Below are 20250 nucleotides of genomic sequence, written 5' to 3'. Positions count from 1 at the left end.
TCGAAGTATCAAAAAAAGGGCACCTGAACCTTGTTAGTTGCTGTGCCCACAGGCCAGGACCCCAAAATGGTTGTTAATAGCATTATTGAAGAACATACAACAAGGAGCCCAAGGTCTCACTCACAGGCTGTGAGCAATAGTAGTTTGTTTAGGCACCTCCTACCTGTACATTTAACCAGACTTGAACTTAATGATAGGATGTGATTTTGATTGAACCGTGTTTTCGTGGCGTAGTCAGTTCAGGAACAACTCCAAAACTACCTAAAGAAATGCTATTAGTGCTGCTACTTGCCATCAGTATTAGTATGCCCCAATGAAAGAAACTAGAGGCCACAGCCAAGGAAAACTGCACATTGCATCATGTGTCATGTTCAGAACTCCATCCTGCCTGCGGAACGCACTGCAAATGCCAAATCATGTATTGCCGGCCTCAAGATCAACACAATGAAGAATCTCCAGAGGGAAGAATTCATATTCTCTGGCTGAGTACAGGAGAAAAAGAAAAAGAAATATTGGTCATTTTTTTAACTGACACTAGCATCTTTGCCCTCAATTTGCAGCAAACTCGATTGCGATGTTCGCGTACATTCCAGTCTAGTTTGGAGCACCGGTGTTGCCAATCTCTAGATGTCGCGAGATCCGTGTCGCCGGTGGTCTACGTACTGCAATGTCCCTCTTGCTTGGATTAGCTGCATGCACGCGGCCCTTTTCCCCTTTCCTTCGCTCCCTCGCCTCAGTCTCTTCTTGTGCCATCATCTCCTCTCCTCCATTTGAAGTTTTAGCTCGTGCTCCTATCTGGCACCTTGTACCTTGGTTTACCTAGGATTCACGCTATGTGTTTGACATTGTGCAGATCTTCCTCTTCTCGGGAACCGAGTGCGGCTAAGTTATTAGCAATGGAAGAAAAGAGGTCGTATATGTGTTGCTTGTTCATGGCTTTTGGCTTTGCTGAATTCTTACTGCATCACTGTGATACTGAATAATTAAGCAATTCATCATTCATAGCCTATATAATCTTTCTCTAGCACACTGAAGATTTTTGTACTCAATAGTCCTATAGAGTTGTATGTTGACTGATCTGCAAGTCTGCAGTCTGCAGAGTACTGCTATAGACTGAAAGGCACAAATCCTCTGAAACTTATCGTTCTCTGTTTTTCAAATCAGTCCTGGCGGTGGACGCGAGGAGTTCCCGCCATGGGCATCACCCGCGCGCACATCGTCAGGAATGACTCCCTCGAGGGCATGCTCGGCGACTACGTCGGCGGCAAGGGCAAGTCCACGCGCGGAGGCGGAGCGAGGAACTCGTCCCGGCTGATGGGCGCGCTGACGTGCCTCCAGTTCGCTTTCGCCATCTACGCCACCTTTCTCCTCTACTACATGAGCCCCGCCGTGGACCTCGGCGTCAAGCCGGACCTGGCGTGGGCGACCCGTATCGCGCAGCACTGGAAGCAGCTCATCGCCACGCAGCCCGGTGGGGACTCGCCGCCGCTGTCCCCGCAGGAGGTGTGCGAGCACGAGACCATCGACTTCGAGCAGAAGAAGTCGCAGGACGAACTGATGATCCGCCTCAAGCGCGAGCTCTACGACGAGGTGCTCGCGTTCCAGCAGCGCAGCTTCGGCGCCGAGACGCTCCCCGAGCTGCTCCGGATGCGGTCGCGGTGGAGCGCGTCGGGCCCCAACGTGCCGCGCGTCACCGTGATCCTGAACCACTTCAAGCGGCGCACGCTGTGCGCGCAGCTGGACCAGCTGCGGCGGCAGACGCTGCCGTTCCACCGCGCGTGGGTGCTCTCCTTCGGCAGCCCCAACGAGGCGTCGCTCCGCCGCATCGTAGAGAGCTACAACGACTCGCGCGTCAGCTTCGTCTCCTCCGGCTACGACTTCAAGTATTACGGCCGCTTCCAGATGGCGCTGCAGTCCGAATCCGACTTCGTCTACGTCCTCGACGACGACATGATCCCGGGCACCCGGATGCTGGAGATTCTCTGCCATGTCGGCGGCACCGACAAGTACGGCAACGCCGTGCTCGGCAGCATCGGCCGCATCCTGCCCTTCCGGCAGAAGGACTTTACCTTCCCGAGCTACCGCAAGTTCCGGTCCAGGGAAGCCGGCCTGTACCTGCCCGACCCGGCCTATGACATCACCGTCGACCGCATCGTGCAGGTGGACTTCCTCTCCAGCTCATGGTTCCTCCCCTCCGACCTTGTCAAGACGCTCTTCATCGAGACGCCATTCACCTTCATGACCGGCGAGGACCTGCACCTCAGCTACCAGCTACAGAAGTACATGGGCGCCGGCTCCTTCGTGCTCCCTGTCGACCCCGCTGACAAGGAGACGTGGGGGGACAGCGAGCACCGCCTCGCCTACGTCTCCGAGACGACCGTCATCTTCAAGGACATCGTGCAGGTGCGGGACGAACAGTGGTGGCGCGCGCTCACCTCCGGCTACATCACGCAGTGGGCGGCCATTCACCCGCAGAAGGTGGACGCGCTCTTCTACGCGCACTCGCTCGGCGAGGTCAGGGCGCTGGCGCCGCTGCTCGAGAAGTTCCGCACCACGCCCACCCGCAAGGCGTACCTCGTCGTGTCCGGCGGTGAGCACTGCCCCTGCGAGGAGGCCGCGACGGTGCTCAAGTGGCCCAAGGTGGTGTGCAAGGAGCGGCGGTTCAAGATCTTCGACCTCGGCCTCGGCGCGCTGTCCGGGCCGTCGCGGTCGGAGGTGCCCTTGCTGCAGGCTGTGTACGCCAGCATGCGCGGCATCGTCCGGATGCACAACCCCAGCGTGATCGTCGCCCTGGCCAACATCGACGGCAAGGTGAAGGACGCGCTCCGCATGGCCGCCGACGCCACCGTGAACCGCACCGCGCTCGTCCTCCTCCCGAAGCGCTCCGTCTCCAAGGTCCTCTGGATGGCCATCCTCAAGCCCGCGTCACTGCCAAGTAAGCATCACCTTCATCTGCATGCATTGCAAGTTGTGAAATGTGATGGATTAATCCTCGGCTGGATTTGCTGCAGACTGGAACCGGATGCGTATCTCGGTGAACATCATCACGCAGAACCGCGCCAAGTCGCTGCTGCGGCTGCTGACCTCGCTACGGGACGCCTACTACCTGGGCGACGAGGTGCCCATCAGCTTCAACATGGACAGCCGCGTGGACGCGACGACGCTCAAGGTGGTGAGCTCCTTCGACTGGCCGCACGGGCCCAAGACGCTTCGCCGGCGCATCATCCAGGGCGGCCTGATCCGCGCCGTGAGCGAGAGCTGGTACCCGTCCTCCGACGACGACTACGGCCTCCTCCTGGAGGACGACATCGAGGTGTCCCCCTACTACTACCTATGGGTCAAGTACGCCCTGCTCGCCTACCACTACGACCCCGCCGTGTCGCTGCCGGAGCTGTCGTCCATCTCGCTCTACACGCCGCGGCTGGTGGAGGTGGTGAAGGAGCGGCCCAGGTGGAACGCCACCGAGTTCTTCAAGAAGGTGCACCCCAACACGCCGTACCTGCACCAGCTGCCCTGCAGCTGGGGCGCCGTCTTCTTCCCCAAGCACTGGCGCGAGTTCTACGCGTACATGGCGGCGCGGTTCACGGAGGACGCGAAGCAGAACCCCGTGCAGATCCCGCGGTCGCGCACCAACGGCTGGCAGGCGTCGTGGAAGAAGTTCCTCATTGACATGATGTATCTGCGCGGGTACGTGAGCCTGTACCCCAACTTCCCCAACCAGACCAGCTTCTCCACCAACCACATGGAGCCCGGCGCGCACATCAGCGCCAAGGGCAACGTCCTCAAGCACGACAAGATGGACTTCGAGGTGCCACTCGTCGTCGACGACTTCTCGCTGCTGCTGCCGATGGGCAAGATGCCGCCGGCGTCCAAGCTGCCCGTGCTCAACCTCTTCAACCAGGCCGTCTCCATGAAGGGGCTCAAGGCTGCCGGCGCCAAGCTACGCCAGGACGTCATCAGCTGCGAGGCCAAGGAGGTCCTCGCCGTCGATCACATCACCGGCTTGCCTAAAAACTGCACCCTCTTCTGAGATGGATTGACATGGCTAGCCAGCTCACTTCAACATACGGGCTGCATCGCTTTGCTTTGCATGCATGCTAATTCCCAGGATGATCTGCTTACAATTCGGTCTGCACATGATCAATTCTTTGTTTCATGAGCTCTACAATGTACTTGTACTTAGTTTTGATCTTGTAATTTCGATTCCTTTTGTACCATTTAGCACTGTCTGAAAGTCATCGAAGGAGCAGAGAGCGCGTTTTTGCGCCTGGTGGGATTGGATGATTTGCAAAGAGGAGGGCAAAAGTAGCTTCTCTTTACGATCGACCATCGTTGGAGAATCAAATCAATTCATGAACGAAGAGTACAATAAGGCATGTTCTGGCTGTACAGCCTTGATCCCCCCTCTCCTGTGCCCATCCTCCTGTTAGTTGTATGATTGACTGGAGAATCTTGGTGTGATGGATTGATGGTGCTAAGGTAATGCAGTCCAAATCAAAACAATCTTCCATGTGAAGGTTTTCTTTTATTCCTGTCTGCCAAACACTAATGTGATTGATCACTGATCATCAAATGCGATGCTACTGCTCTTATCTTTGTATTCAGACCCTTTCTTGTGTCCAGAGAAAATAATGCAGATATTGTTTCGACTTCGTTTGTAAACATGGGAATGATCTTTGCAATGTACTTCTACAAAATGCAGGGGAGCTGCACATCTACAAAATGCAGGCTAGTTGGACACCATGCTGTTCTGCTAGCATTTTTTCTACCCATCGTCAGGCTCATGTATTTCTCCTTTATCATTCACAATTGCTATGCTAGGCTCCCTAACAGCAGGCCGCAGCCCACTATCACTTTGCTTCCACGGATACGGATCCCACTCTTCACATAAGAACGGCTTGAATAAGTAGTGGAGTTAAATGAACTCACACCTTGCAGCAGAAGGTTAATTATCTCTGTTCCATTCTATATCTCCAGGTCGTCTGTCAGCATTAGTCTGCCTTTCGAGTTCCAGTGTTCATATCCTAGTGATCGAACACGTCAGTAGATATTCACATTCTTCAGCACAGAAACTGCACTGCAATGTTCAGATTTCTTGTTTGGCGTCTTTCAGGAGCCTGGTATGTTCTTTGTCACTGATCAGTAAGTACCAGAGGTAACCCACACCACAACAAGGTGTAAGAGCTCAGGGACTAACAACAATTCCTCAGATTGGATGATCACAACTTGTACAGAGGCAGGCAACAAGGCAGGAGAAAACAAAAGGGACCCAATATATAATTTCTTGACTAAAGGTAGGTAGCACTACTAGTATAGAAACAAAACAACACTTATCAATCCCTAAACATAGATGAACTGCAAAAAGAATTTTCAGAGTTCAGTACACGAAAGCTCAAATACAGGTTGAATATGATGGATATCCCCCTCTTTCAAGTTTCATCTCCTGATAGCTACTGCCTGACAGGATCTTCTTCTAATTAGCAAACCAACAAATTCCCCTTCACTTGCATAAACACTCCTTTTCTAATTGACTGACTAGCTGCAAAGTTTCCTCACTAAATCTGTCTCCTTCTGCTGCTTGTTTAGCTCTCCTTCTCACCTACCTAACCTGCAAGCAACTGCAATTGCAATGCCACAACCACTGTGATTCATCTATTTCTCCTGCCCTCCTCACCCTCCTCTCTCTCTCTATATATACATACAAAAAAACATTCAGGGGGACCAATTAATCAATAGACAAAAAAGAAAGATAAAATAAACCCCCGGAGAAAAGCCCTAATGAACTAACGCCAGGATCACCGGCGATTGATGGACGCTGACAGAAACCCATGCAGGCGATGATGGATTGATGGTGATGATGACGACGACAACTGACGACTGAAGTAACCATGCATGCATACATACTAACATGTATACATATATAGCTAAGGGGGACGAGACCGACCGATCGTCCGACTATGCCGGGACGTCAATCCCGGCGGCGGATGAACTGCAGGAGGTCGCACGACGGGTCGCCGCTCCGGACAGCCTTCTGGCGCATCTCCACCACCTTCTTGTGGGAGTTGGAGTGGATGGACGGCACGAAGGTGGGGCTGGCTGCGGGGCGGTACTCCGGGAAGAGGCGCCCGGACTTGTACCGCACGCCGCAGGCGTTGCAGAGCGTCTTGGGACCCAGAGGCCCCGCGCGCCACTGCGGCGTCTTCTCGATCTGGCAATGCGTGCACCTCCTCACCGCGCCCTGCGGCAGGGCGCTCCCGCCTCCTTCCTCGTAGTCGGCGTCGCCGTCGTTGTCAACGTCGGCGTCAGAGGCAGCCGGGGCGGGGGCCGGCTTCTTGGCCTTCTTCTTCTTCATGGGCGGCGGGGGCTGCGGGTTGGACTCGGCAATGCTCTCGGGATCCGAGTGCGAGGAGGTGGACGAGTACATGGGCGTCGGCACGAGGATGGTGGGGGCCTCCGCGGCGCGTCCCCCGGAGAACGCGGACGCGCGGGAGCGCTTGCTCCGTGCGCGCGCCGGAATGAGCAGCACCGGCGGCTCCGGGCGCGGCGACAGGGGCGCCGACCACACGCGGCCTCCGCTCCCGGAGAAGGACTCCGAGGAGGATGACGCCGAGGAGGACGACGAGGACGCGGAGCCCACATTGTTATTGGCGTTGAAGCTGCTCTGCTCGAGCACCGAGATGGGGCTGGAGCTGCGGAAGAGCGCTTCCTCCATCTTGTCCGGCAGCATGGCAACCCCGGCGTTGGCCGCCAGCGCGGAGCTCTTGATGGGCTCGGCGCAGTTGGCCGCCGCCCCCGGGAAGGCCGGCTCGTGCGGGATGGAGGTGTCGTCGAAGAGGCCCGACAGCCACTCCAGCTGCGCCATGTCCATGTCCAGGTCATCGCACTGCAACAAAGGACCATTGCCACGTCAGATCAGGAACAGACGCCACTCGGGCAAGTACAGACACAGACACTGCGACTGCAAGTTCACATTCAGCTTTACCGCAGCTTATCTGCTATGACATCATCAATTCACCCTACGTATTTTTATTACCGTACTGTTTACATAAATCAGATTTCCAGGTCATCATCAATCATGACTCATGAGGAGGTTTAATTTTCGTTGCTTAAAGCAGACGCGAAAAAAAAAAAGCACTGGCAGGACTAGGAGTGGTACAGAGGTTTAGTTGTTGGGCGGGCGAGATACCAAAAGCGACACCGCCCTCTTCCTCCGCCCTACGTGGTACAGAGGTTGTTCACGATCTCACCACCGACACCGCCCGCTCCGGCTCCGCCACCCACGCGCCAACCACCCCCAACCATCCGCCGCGCGCGGACAAGAAATCATCACGCAGCACAGGCGGGTGAAGTGAAGCCTGTGCGCGCGGTGTGGGGGCGGCGCGGGTTCATTGGCGCCCGGCTGTTTTGAACTTTTCACGAGAAACCAAGATGGTTTCTTTTTTAAAAATGAAAGAAAAAGCACGGCCCGGCGTAATGCGTCGCACGACGGACAAGGGTAATGCGAGCGGCGGTCACCTGCGCCGCGCCCGTCAGGCCAGGCCGGGATTCGGCCGAACTCATCGCGAAAACTAGCCGTACGCGCGGGAATCGGAGTGGGGACTCACCGAGCCAATGTGGCCGCCGTTCTTGGCGTCGAAGAAGGCGGCGCCGTCCTGCGCGGGAAGGGGCAGCGCCATCAGCGGCTCCAGCGCGGGCGGCGGCTGCGACGAGGCATTGCCGCGCGCGGCGCCGACGTCGATGATGCGCGCCGAGAGCGGGCTGCCGGGCGCGGGCGCGTCGAGGAGGAGCACATCGGCGGCGGAGTCCTCCTTGGGGAACTCGAGCAGGTCGTCGATGTGGTCGAAGAGGTCGCCGCACGTCGCCTCCAGGAGGCTCTGCTCCCTCATCATCTCCTCCACGAATCCGCCGCTCGCCATCTGCCTCGATCGATCGCCTGCCTGCCTGCCTGCGTTCCCAACGACGCGCACATATAAATATTAGGGGATGAGGAATCCTCATGTGAAATCAAAATCGATTTGGGTATGCATGCATTAATCACCTCCCGTCGTAAAAATGGAAGCAAATTAAGACAACACGGATTATTCACCTATTATTTATTGATTCCAAAGATACGATTGCATATATGGGAGGATGTATGGACGGGCGAATTTGTTTGTATTTTTGGCAGAGACGTTGCAAAAATCCCTCCTTTCAAAAATGAAGCGTCGCAGAATGGATGGTCGATGGATGAATCTTTTCGATGACGAGACAGCTTGCTAATCTAACCCTATAGCAGTAATCAAAATGTGATCTTGTCTATGCAGTATGAACTGTATTCAAATGGGGAGAGAGTGAGAGAGAGAGTGTGAGATTTTTTTTTCAAAGTGACGACAGGGCGGGCTCCATCCCCATATGTATGCGGTGCATGATGATGCGGGGCCCACGCACCATGTGAGCAGCGCATGTGACGGGGTTGAATTTTTTGCGATTTCTTTATTCTGAAGCGAGAAGGGCGACCAGATGGAGTACAGTACATGCACCAGAAAAACAATTAAATACTGCTAGTAAAAAAAATATCTAGGAGGGAGAAAAATCAGAGAGGGTTTGATTGATTCACCACCAAGGTGGTGGTGCAGTGCTTGCGTACCGGTGAAAAAGTCAAAGCGGCCAGCACAAGGAATTCGTCAAAAAGATGCGGTGACGTGGAGGACCGCCATTGGCCCTGACGCGTCACCCCCTCGGTAAAGCGCCTAATTACTGCCAAGTCCTCGGGTGAAACCCCCGAGGAATTCCCTAGCCTCTAGTTTTAGATTTTATTCTCCCAGTTCACCATTTGCGTTGATCTGATTCTGATCACACTGGCTGGAAATAATGGAAGGAACCTCTTTGTCTTTTACTGTACTACATCTGGCTACAGATTCTTACCCCTCTGCATTTTTACCAGTCAGAAATTCAACTATTCAAATTTGCGCATTGTCTCTTTCTACATCTTGGTCTGTCCCCTCTGCTTCCAGAGAATCCGGACCGGAAGAGTGGGTACATCTGCAAAAGCATGGGGGTGCAAAGGTAAAGACAAGGACGCTGTGGAAAAGGCTGGGAATCCTCCGTTCACCCAGTCAATTCCAATTCTTACGTGTCTATCCATTTACTAGTAGCAATACATGTCCCTGTAATTGGAAGCTTCCCTTCTCTTCCCTTCCCTTCCCTCCCTCCTCAAGCAATTTGCAGTCTTCGAATCCAGAAACAGTCCAAATTGGAGCCCCTTTTTTTTTGTTTTCCCTTGTCTTTTCTTTCCCAGGAAGATGAATGAATGAATGGGATGAAATCATATATGGCAATGAAGCTGGCGACAAATGGCCGCCAGCGAGGGCGGCTATCAAAAATGGCAACTCGAGGATTCAAAAGAGAGAGAAAGAAAGCCAGAAATGGCCACACAAAATGGAAGAATACGCAGGGGTGCTCCTGATTGTGATCAATTCTTGCTATCTTGGATGCAAAAAAATGGCTAATTTGCAGAGAGAATGGGAACGGGAATTGGAACGGGAACATATGGTATTGTATGCACCGTCGTCGATTGACTCACCTGTGAATTGCTCTGTTCCTCGGAAACGATCAGCCCAAAGCAACGCAAGCTCGGCTGGCTGGTGGTTTCTCTCCCTCGCTCTTGCTTGGTGCACAAAAAGAACTCCTTTTTCTAGCTGTTCCTGCACTCTAGCTGATGGCTAGTTGTTGCTGATCACGAACGAACGCATGTAAATAAGGGACGGTGGTGGGTGGAATCAAGAGCAGCAGCTGCGAGCTAACTATCTCTAGTTGTACTCCTGCATGGCTAGCTGTGTGTTTGCGTCGATGAAGAGAGAGAGAGAGTTAGGGAGAAGAAAGTTGTTGCCTGCCTTGTACAACTCCAATTATATGGAGAACTGTACTCCCAAGAGAGAGAGGAGGGTGTGGGAATTATGGGGAGCTATATAGGTGCAGGTAAATGGAAAAGGTGACCGAGAGGTGCGTGGGTCGGTGGAATTCAATTCCGGCCTGCCCTCGGCTTCTTCCTCCTCTTAAGAGAGAGAAGCAGATAGATGGAGAGAGAAAGAGAACAAGATTGGGGCGAGTATATTATACAGGCAACGGGGTGAGCTCAGAGCGAAAAATAATGGAGGGGGGTGTGGAGATTAAATATGGGTGGAGAACGTGAGGGAAGGTAACTAAACCCCACTACAGCTTTATCAAGATCAGGAAGAAGGAAAAGGAAAAAAGAAAAGGAAGAAGGTGGGCTAGCTCTTGGGTTTTGAACGTTGGAGGCCAGGCAGGCCGGCAGGTTGAAGCGATGGAAGTGGCGATCCACTCCTCCCCTTTTACACTTGAGCGCGCGCACACGACCGGGGAGGAGAGAGAGACGACGAGGAGGTGGAGGAGGAGGAGCTAGCTGCACTGCAGCTGGCCGAACGGAAGCCAGAGACGAAAGAGACGAGCTGTGCAGCAAGCTAGCTGGCTAGTGAGCCGCACGGTGCACCGCCCGTCAATCACTCCCTTGCTAACCCGGAGCAGTACTGTTAATCGATCCACCAAATTACCACGAGGGTTACAATTAGCAGTGGTAATTAGCAACAGCAAGCAACCGCAGTTGTTGCATCACTAGCAACAACAGGAGATGGAGAGAGAAATTGGAGAGAGAAAATAGAGAGGACACGGTAGGTGAGCCTTCCTCCCTCACTGCTAGCTGTCCTCCCCCTCCTTTCCTGTCGTGACGTTGAAGTTTCCTCCCCACTTCTCTCTCCCCCTATTTTTTCTCTATATCTCTTTTCCTCAAAACCCACAAAAAAACAAAATCGTGAAAAGAAAACGCACCTCAGGTTTCCCTGTACACATGGCATTTCACACGCACATGAGACGACGGGGACACTCGTAGCGTGTGATTGTTCGTATAGGTGTTGCGGACCATATGTGTGGCTGAGGGGAACCAACGCAGGTTATATTTATTAAAAAGAAAATTATTTATTTAGCTATATTTGTTTGATAGGTTGAGTATGTGTCTGTTTGATAAACTAAATTTGATATCGTATAAGCGGACACAAAAGTTAAGATATTGATTAGTCGCTCATATAAAGATAATTTTATAACACTAAAAAGTGAGTTCGTCTGTATAAACAAATGCAGGTTTAGGAGCTTGTATCCAGTGAGCTAAACTGTGAGGATACATTTGCATCCTAGATCAAATTATAAGAGTATATATATACAATCAAATATATTTATCTATAAAATTATATATATATATATATATATATATATATATATCCAACCAAATTACTCCCTTGCATATCACTTTGTACAGAGAACCGATGACACTCGTACTGCTCCTCCACCACCATGCCTCTGCCCGCCTGCTACTGCTTCACACTGTTAACTAGCCGCCGACAGCCACTGCTCGTTCTCGGATCCTCTGCGGCCACCGTCGGCGAACGATACGATCACGCTAGCGTCCGCGCGCGTCGCGGTTAGTGGCAGCTCCACGGAACCCACCATCCGCGCCCGCGGCCGCCTCATTGACCGCCGCGGTCGTCGTCTGCCGTGTTGCACGCGCGCCCGGCCCTTTGGTGCGTAACGCTGACTCGTATTCTGTACACATCCCACGATACAAGTTGCGCGACAGCGAGCGAGCGACGCGGCGAAGGCAGAGGCGGCCCGCGTCTCGGCCGTAGCCCGTAGCTGCCTGCCTGCCTGCCTGCCGGTGCTCGTGCTCGGTCGCCGCGCGGCCTGAGACGCTGCGGAATTGTCTCCGCGATTGAGGAGGACGCGGACCCGCCCGCCTTCCGTGCTCGTTTTCTCCGGTCCAAAGACGATGCGTGGTCGACCTGTCCCAGTTCCCTCCATTAGTCTAGTCAGTGTGCTCGCTCGCCTAACCTTACTTCCGTTCTGGTATGTTGCCCAACCCATGGAGTATATGTGATCAGTCGGTGTTTACCAACTTACTGCTACGTGCCCTTGAACCGATGCAAGTTATTTTTATTTATTTTTTGCGTAAACGATGCAAGTTAAACTAGGCCTGATCTGTCCTAAAACTACTACTGGCAGATACCACCAAGAGCCAGTCGATCGCATCGAGTGATCCGGGTCGGATCGACCGTATATAATGCGTGCAGCCACGCAGGTGCGTGCTGATAAAACTTGTCCTGCCCATGTGATTAAGGAGTGGTGTTAGCTGCGGAGGAGCTGCAGGGAAATGAAATCGCACGGAAACTATGGATTAAATGAGGAGAAAAAGGAAAAGGGGAGATGAGTAAAGTGACCGCACAACCGATGGTTGTTCCGGCGCAAATCATATGACGGACCCACCCGCCCTCCCCTCCTTTTGCAGCATAACTAAACTTGGGTTGCACTCCTTGCATCCATGCCTTGAGCTTTACTCACCCTTTCACTCGCTCTCGCTCACCACCTATAGCCAGCCAGCCAGCCCGAGCCCGTCAGTCCACGGCAGCATCGAAAAGGCAGCGATCATGTCGTCCATCTGAGCCAATTTTCTGCTGCCGTTTTCGATGGCCAGGCTCGCTCAACTGATCGATGGATCCCAATAAAAAGCACGGGCCTTTTCAACTGAAGCAGCAGAAACGCACGCGTGATATGTTGGCCACCGACGGGGCCGGCCGAACCGAGCCTTGCGCTCACAGCAGCAGCTGGACTCGTGATCGAGCTAGGCAACAAGACGGAACCGCAGAGTGAGGTTGCCATCAGGCGTTACCAACCCGTCGATCGGATGGACGCGGACGTGTTTATCCTGCGCAATCGATGGCTGCCTGGCTAGGTACGGTCTCAATTTGTTGGTGTCGGATCACTCATCTGTACATGCCTGCCCGCCTCTCCCAGTCTCAGCAGGTCCTCCCAACTGCCGCTGCGATCCCATCTCACACATCCATCGCTTGCACTCCCAGCAAGCAGCACAAGAAAAAGGAAACCTGCTGAAACTGCATCGCAATGAAGCTAGTTGTACACTGCTAGCTACGACATTATCAGCGGCAGCAGGATCACCGGAGATCAGGTTGCCTCACCTCACAAGCCCAGACACCTGCGTGTGCAATAAGGGCAGACGCGGGGTTTAATCCGTACTCTTTCAATCCTAAATACATATAGTTTTGAACAAAATACGATCTCTAATGTATAGCTTTGATCACTATTTTCTATTAAAATATATTTATAAAATTCATTGAATCTATATATTTATTATATTATTATTTAAACAGAAAAAGGAGCTACTCGTTCGCTCTCAAGTCACAAAATTACCACGTTAATTAAAAAAATCTAAACCACTCATGATTATAAGCATCTAACGATTTAGATTAAACCAAAGAGCCCATATCAAATACGTTATAAATAGATAAATTCAGAAACAAATAGTCCATATCAAATAACATTAATAAATACCTAAATTTGGAATTAAAATTATGAAAAATTAGTCGTTCGATTTCCATACGGTTTGAGAAGCAAAATATCTAAATAAAGAGTACAAATAAAGTAAATTAATAATAATTAAAATTAGGGTTAGAATAACAAAGAGACCATATCAAATACAATCAATAAATAGCTAAATTCAGAAACAAAGAATACATACCAAATACGATTAATAAATAGTTAAATTCGAAAACCAAGGAGTTCATAACAACTACGATTAATAAATACCTAAATTCGGAATTAAAAAATATAGAAAATTAGCAGGTCGATTTCCATACTGTTTGTGAAGAAAATATATAAATAAAGAGTCCAAATAAAATAAAAATAAAAATAATTAAAATTGGGGTTAGAATAGAAAAAATAAAGATCCATATCAAATATAGTCTTATAAAAAAAATCAAATACCTAAATAAAGAGTCCATGGAAAATACAATTAATCCATAGCTAAAATCCCTAATGAAAAATAATGAAAAAAATCAAAATTATTACTAAGAGGTAGATTAAGAAGCACTGTGTAAATCTATTCTAATTTTAATTAGGCTTCCTACACCTGATACAAAGGGAAAATAATGCCTAAATTCTAAACAAAAGTAGAAATTCAAGGTCTAATAAATTTAATTATCTCTTCCATTCTATGGCCTTGAGAATGCCAATGAGCTTTTCCAGAGTGTTATCTCACTGATAGCTCGTGCCCCCTGAAGGAGACCTCCTTCGCCTTCCACCTAAGCTGCGTAGAAAGGGCCCTTCAAATAGGATATGCTCTAAGTCCCTAAACTTTCCTATAATGACTGCAATGATTTTCTCCATTTTGTGAATTTCTATTTTGTTTGAAGTATATTACTATAGAAAAAAAAAAGAGATCACTTAGCCCCGTTCATCTTCAGCGCAAGGGTGCTCGATCAGTGAGCTATTACACACTCGGGTGGTTGCTTTTAGGCAAATATCCTAGCTGTCTTTGCACCCCACCTCCTTTATCACTACAACAAATATGATCAAGAAATTTATGGCTCCCACATAAATAAGTTGTGCGACAGCTACAAAGTAGGAATTCAAATTTTGACCATTGATCAAAATGTATAACCGAACCAATATATGTATACAATCCGGGTACAAGTTTAGAGCTTAAATAATTTTCTTTTCCACTAACATAATGTTTATTATTTTTATTTTTCTTCTAATTTTATGTGTTTTGTAACTAAATGACATTGATCTCATAAAAACTAAAAGACTAATTTTTAATTAAAGATTATCTGATAAAACATTACAACGAGGCTAACCACGCTATTAGCATGGATCACCTTATTATCTATATTATTATTTGAAAAGAAAACGTAACCACCACGTTCGCTCTTAAGGTCACAAAATTACCATGTTAATAAAAAAAATAAAAGAATCTAGATCACTCATTGGTATGAACATCTAATAGAAAAAGGAGAAAGATCTAAGCCATTGATTCCTAGGTTTTAATAATAACTATTAGATCTTCAACTATTGTGACTTACCAAGTACGATTAGGACTTTAGAATTTGTTGAATTTGAAGACGATCAAGCAGTGGGTAAATATTTTTAAATGGATCAATGATTCAAAAATCAGAGTGCTCTTCCACAAACCTGTTTAACAAAGAGGATTATAGTGAATTAGAATATGCTCCAGAAGTCTAACATCAGTCTTTTGGTTATCAAAACGTGGTAATTAAAGATAGCTTGCTAGAAATTACGTATAAACAATTTAGAGCAAAAGAAATAATAGAATATTGCAAACAACTATTAGCATAACAGAAACGTAAGAAAAGATTCATATGCACACCCATTTAACTACTTTGTGCGAATCTTAGTTGGCTTTAGTGATTGAACTAATAATTTCAGACATTCCTGCAGACAATGAAATCCCTTTTGAAAAGTCACTCAATTATCATGTTAATTAATAAAAGAAAAAAATATAGATCACTCATTGTTGCGAACATCTAACGGTCTAGATTAAATCGAAGAGCTCATATCAAATACGATTCATAAATGGCTAAATTCGAAAACCAAAAAGTCCATATCAAATACGATTAATAAATAGCTAAATTCGGAATTATAAATTATAGAAAATTAGCATATCCATTTCCATGCGGTTTGAAAAGCAAAATATCTAAATAAAAAAATAATAATTTAAATTAAGGTTAGAATAGAAAAAAAGAATGATCCATATCAAATATAGCCTTAGAAAAAATTAAATACCTAAATAAAGAGTCCATGCAAAATACAATTAATCAATAGCTAAAATTCAGAAAACAATAATGAAAAAAAATCAAAATTCTTACAAAGATAATAAATTAAAAAGTACTGAGTAGCTCAAGGTCGTCACATCAAGCAGACAACAGACGTACAACATGCAGGCAAGGCAAACCTATTCTGATTTTGGTTGGACTATCTACACCTGACAAACGATTTTGGTAGCTGATCAAAACACGTACAAATTGAACCAATACATGTGTATGATTCACTTACAAGTTTGGACTGTAAATAATCTTCTCTTCCACTAATATAATTTCATGCATTTCATCAAAGATTATCATGACAAAATATTGCAGTGAGCCTAGTCATTGTAACATCATGAGTTTAAACATATTAATTAATTGCAAATTTCACTATAAATTAAAAAAAGTATGATTAATTAGGCTAACTAAGATTAAGAAAATAAGTGTATGAATGTATATATATACCAGTATGTATATATTCATATATATTAACTGTACTAAATTGAATAGGTGTTCCAAAGTGCACTAGAATCTCTTTCAAAATAATCCCTCCATTAAATTGGTTAATATGCATTGGTTTGAGATCTTTATGGTTCTTTGTGTGGAGATTTGAAATCGAATTTCTCTCAATTTCAAATCTACTCTTAGATTCTATTAAGTTCAAATCCATTTTGAATTCAAATCTGTTGATTCAAATCATCTTCAGAATCTCAAGATCCAAGTTCAAATCATAGTTCAACTATGTTCAAATGAGTTGATCCTATTCCAGGGTCAAAAATAAATTCAAATACTCCATTTGAATTTATTCCAAACTTCCTCCTCGTTTTTCCTTTTCTTTTCCTTCTTTTCTTCCATTTCTTCCCAGGCCGGATTTCCTCCTCTCCCTCTCTTTCTTAGCCCATCCAGTCAGCCCGGTCTTCTTCTTTCCTTCCCCTCTCCTTGTTTCCCGTGTTAGGCCACCACCACGCCCCTTGGCCCAACTCGCCACACATTGGTCAGTTCGCACGTGCGCGAGTCCACGCGAGCGTGGCCGACCACGTGTTGCCCATCCGACCGCGCCCTCGCGCCTCTCCTCTTTCTCCTACCTCCTCCACCTCACCGCGTCGTCAGTCGTTGTTTTCCCCTCTCCAGGAAATATCCCCGCATGCCCCGACCGGCCTTTACTTCTCACACTCTCTCCTTTCTCCCTCACTCTCTCTCCACCCATGCTCGTGCGCCCATGCAGCGCGACTTTCGCGACCCGTCCCACGCGTGGACAGCGTAGAGCGCTCATGCCGTGGGAAACGTTGTGGGCGATGCCTCGCGGCTGCACTATCCGTCGATGTCCGCCCGATGTCACATGCTCACCGCCTCACTGCTCCCTCTTCCTCTATAAATAGCACATCACGACCCCCTCTCCTTCTCCTTTTCCCTGTTTTCACTGCCGCCGCCGCCATTGCACGCCACCGTAGCTCACCATCGCCGATCCACCGTCACGGAGCTCTAGGGCCGCGCCACCATCCCAGTACCGCTCTATGTTGGCCGGAAGCCCGATGGGAGACCGTACGAGACAGAGCCGAGCAGAACCACCGCCACCCCTTCGAAGAGTTGTCGGCCGCTGCCCTGCCCGTCGTCGTCTCCGAGCATGGTGAGTACTCTGGACCCCTAGTGCTCCCTCCTAGGTAGCTGGTAGCTGCCCCTGTACCTCCTTTTTGTGTAGCCACGCGCCGCTATGCTTAAGGCCTTCCGCCGCTGTGTTGTGGTCGTTGCCGGTGTGTGCCTTGTGCTCTGTGTTGTGGCTCGCCATTGTGTTGTGATGCTTAGAGGCCTCATGCCCCTTTTCTTTTTAGGTTGGCACCTCCCAATGCAGTGGAGGTGTTGCCCATTTTGCCCGCGTTGTTGCACCCTCTTCGGTGTCATCTGGTGTTGTTCCCGTCACCAGCCACCGGTGATAAGCCCCCCACCGCATCCGCCGTAGCGCATAGAAGCCTGACGTCCGCTCATCGTCATGAAACCCAGTGGAATCCAAACTCCGGTGAGCTCTCCAGCATTGCGCCGTCGCAAATCGCTCATCGCCACCTGTTTTTTCCCTCCCTCTGCCGCTCTGCCCCGACCGGTGTGCCTATGCGTGCATGCTCGAGCTTGGCCGAGCAGTCGCTCGCGCGCCGCGCGACCCAGCCGCCAAATGCCACACGCTTAGTGGGCCGACCCAGCTCCACGCCTGCTAATCCACTCGGCCCAAACCCAAATGGGCCAGCACTGTGTGGCTTGGTACTATGGAGCCCAAAGCTTGGCCTGGCCCATCCAGGCTCGGAACTGGCCCATCTAAGACCAATTCAGCCCAATCCAGTATTATTCATGTGGGTCCCACCAAATCACTATTTATGTGGACTCAGGCTATTGTTCAGTGGGCCCCACCTGTGGGTCCCACATATGAAAAGTGTCATTTAGTAATTTCCCAATTTAATTTTAGATTAAATCTCCTGGGAGCCATAACTTCTCCGTTCTGGCTCCAATTTTGGCGATTCTTTCGCCGAAATTCATCTAAAATCGAGATCTACTCATCTGTCACAATGTGATATCCATTAGGACTCATTGAATTTCCATTTGGTGTTATTTGATTCTTCTCTAGTATAGCTAGCTGTTGATTGTAGCTGTAATTGCAGAAGCACACGATTTCTGCGAGTTCTACGCGAGAAGTGTCAGGATCGAGGAGGATCTCGACTACAACCAAGAATTCAAAGAAAACTCTGGAGAAGACAAGTCCTATCTCCTTGATCATATTGAACCTATGTTTTCATATAATCAACTAAAACTAGACTTATATCAAATGTGCTTTGTAATGCGCGTTTACAAACTGCTTGTAGTAGTTAATTCTATTAAACACTTATCATGCCATAAATGTTATTCTCCAAAATACATATCACCTTATGATTAGCTGTTATTATCTATATTAATAACACATGACGCCTTAATATCTAGAATGCTTAGGATTGAATACATCTCCTCAGAAACGTCGTTTTTAAAACACCTCTCCTCAGAGATAAGATTACTGTTATCAATGATAACTCATATACCATAAATCCTTGATGGTTGTGAATTCTATGATGGTTGTGAAATACTTGATGTCATGTGGGATGTGGAGGATGATGTGTAAAAATAGGTAAAAACTGTTTTGACGAAGGTAGGTGGAATAGTACTCTGGATGAGGATGCTTTTGGGGACTTGAGTCACCTTTTTGTGGTGTTCATTGCTGGAAGATACCTACCTCTACCATTTAAGGACCGAGTTAATTGCCTCGACATGCTTAGCCACCCCCCGTGCAACCATACGTCCTAAATATACATGACTTGACTTTTCTTTCACCAAACCGAGTTAGCATCATACTAGAAGGCATCGAGCATTGAGCAGTCAATTGGTCATCTGCCTCTCTGTTTGGAGGTTTCTAGAACTGGTCTAGGCTTAAAAAGGGGCTGGCCTTCAGTACATGGACTCTCGCGCTTGGGGGTAAATCTTGTAGAAAAGCCTGGTAGGAAAGGTGATTGAAGTGTATCGGTATGATTCACTCTTCCAATTACAACGGTTGGAGGCTGAACATATCGTGTGGATACAATGTACAACCTTTGTAGAATGTAAATCTATTTGAATAGCCGTGTCAACGGTCTTGGACATGCGAAGCATGACCCCATTTGACTAGACTCCAGGTGCGTGTGTCTTGATGGGTGAATGTGTGGACTAGATATCCATATGATGATATTCTTGGCTCAATCTGCTAGAAATCGTGTGGTCCTAGAGGTACACTAGATATAACAATAGGGACTGTGGAGCGAGATGTAGCTCCTCCTATGACCGAAAAACTCTCAAATAAAGCTTGTTACCTAGTTTTAAACCATTTAAACAGTTTTAAGTCAATAATAGATAATATAATTGAATACCTGTATAAACTGTTTTACGTTTAAAACTAAACCGTAAAGTTTTATCCTTGAATTAACACTTTATGCATATATCAACACCTCTAAAGTAGTATAGGGCTTGCTGAGTACCTTCTGTATTTACTCTTATTGTCCTTTAGATGAGGAAGCAGTCGCCGCCAACGACAGAGGCGAAGGCGAGATAAAGAATAGTCATAGAAGTCGCGTTTGCACCTTAGCTGTTTGTGGCTTGAGTCCTTGCTTTTTCGCTATGTTTTTGTTGGTCGTTTGATTAGGTTTGTAATATACAGTTTGAGTTGTAACTTTTTGTACTCTGTAACCTTAATACTTACGTACAAAGTTTGTCTGTGATACTATAACTCTTGTACTATGCGTATCAGCTACTTGATCCAGTGACTAATATGGGTGGCACAGGAGATCTTGGGTTGGGGTCTTACAGTCATGCTATTAGCGCGGGCCACATTGCTAGTTATATTATTATTTAAGGGGAAAAACAACCACCACGTTCACTCTCAAGGTCATGAAATTACCACATTAATTGAAAAAATATAAAAGGATTAGACCACTCAATGAAATTACCACATTAATTGAAAAAAATAAAAGGATTAGACCACTCATTATTATAAACATCTAACGGTCTATATTAAACCAAAGAGCCCAAATCAAATACGATTAAT

The 20250-nt window shown here is 48.2% G+C and overlaps 2 protein-coding genes across 6 annotated transcripts; one reads left to right on the top strand and one right to left on the bottom strand.

Moving 5' to 3' along the window:
- The first annotated feature begins 982 nt into the window (after positions 1–982).
- Positions 983–4295, top strand: LOC133920044 (uncharacterized). The gene is made up of 2 exons (XM_062364668.1): positions 983–2935; positions 3012–4295. The coding sequence occupies exons 1-2, from the start codon at positions 1195–1197 to the stop codon at positions 4028–4030; spliced, it is 2760 nt and encodes a 919-aa protein (XP_062220652.1). The 5' UTR covers positions 983–1194; the 3' UTR covers positions 4031–4295.
- Positions 4296–5251: 956 nt separating this feature from the next.
- LOC133920045 (GATA transcription factor 8-like) lies at positions 5252–10593 on the bottom strand. Of its 5 annotated transcripts, none has more exons than XM_062364670.1 (3): positions 9563–10593; positions 7605–7941; positions 5252–6883 (listed from the first exon to the last, which is right to left on the bottom strand). In XM_062364670.1, exons 2-3 carry the CDS (start codon positions 7914–7916, stop codon positions 5969–5971), a joined length of 1227 nt encoding a protein of 408 aa, XP_062220654.1. In that variant the 5' UTR covers positions 7917–7941; positions 9563–10593; the 3' UTR covers positions 5252–5968. The 5 variants fall into 5 exon arrangements, with proteins under 5 accessions (XP_062220654.1, XP_062220653.1, XP_062220656.1 ...); XM_062364669.1 differs by having other exon boundaries at positions 7605–7945; positions 9563–10592; XM_062364672.1 differs by lacking the exon at positions 9563–10593 and adding an exon at positions 8039–9556 and having other exon boundaries at positions 7605–7945.
- Positions 10594–20250: the final 9657 nt, after the last annotated feature.

This window comes from Phragmites australis, chromosome 5, assembly GCF_958298935.1.
Source record: "Phragmites australis chromosome 5, lpPhrAust1.1, whole genome shotgun sequence".
Taxonomy (NCBI): Eukaryota; Viridiplantae; Streptophyta; class Magnoliopsida; order Poales; family Poaceae; genus Phragmites; species Phragmites australis.
This window is presented reverse-complemented; position numbering and strand designations above follow the sequence as displayed.

What these genes read in the sequence shown, in the direction of transcription:
- LOC133920044 (XM_062364668.1), top strand. Translation starts at nt 1,195, where the DNA reads ATGGGCATCACCCGCGCGCACATCGTCAGGAATGACTCCCTCGAGGGC. An exon ending in CAAGCCCGCGTCACTGCCAA is followed by an intron (nt 2,936 to 3,011) that starts GTAAGCATCACC and finishes GATTTGCTGCAG; the next exon opens with ACTGGAACCGGATGCGTATC.
- LOC133920045 (XM_062364670.1), bottom strand. Translation starts at nt 7,916, where the DNA reads ATGGCGAGCGGCGGATTCGTGGAGGAGATGATGAGGGAGCAGAGCCTC. An exon ending in ACGGCGGCCACATTGGCTCG is followed by an intron (nt 6,884 to 7,604) that starts GTGAGTCCCCAC and finishes CCTTTGTTGCAG; the next exon opens with TGCGATGACCTGGACATGGA.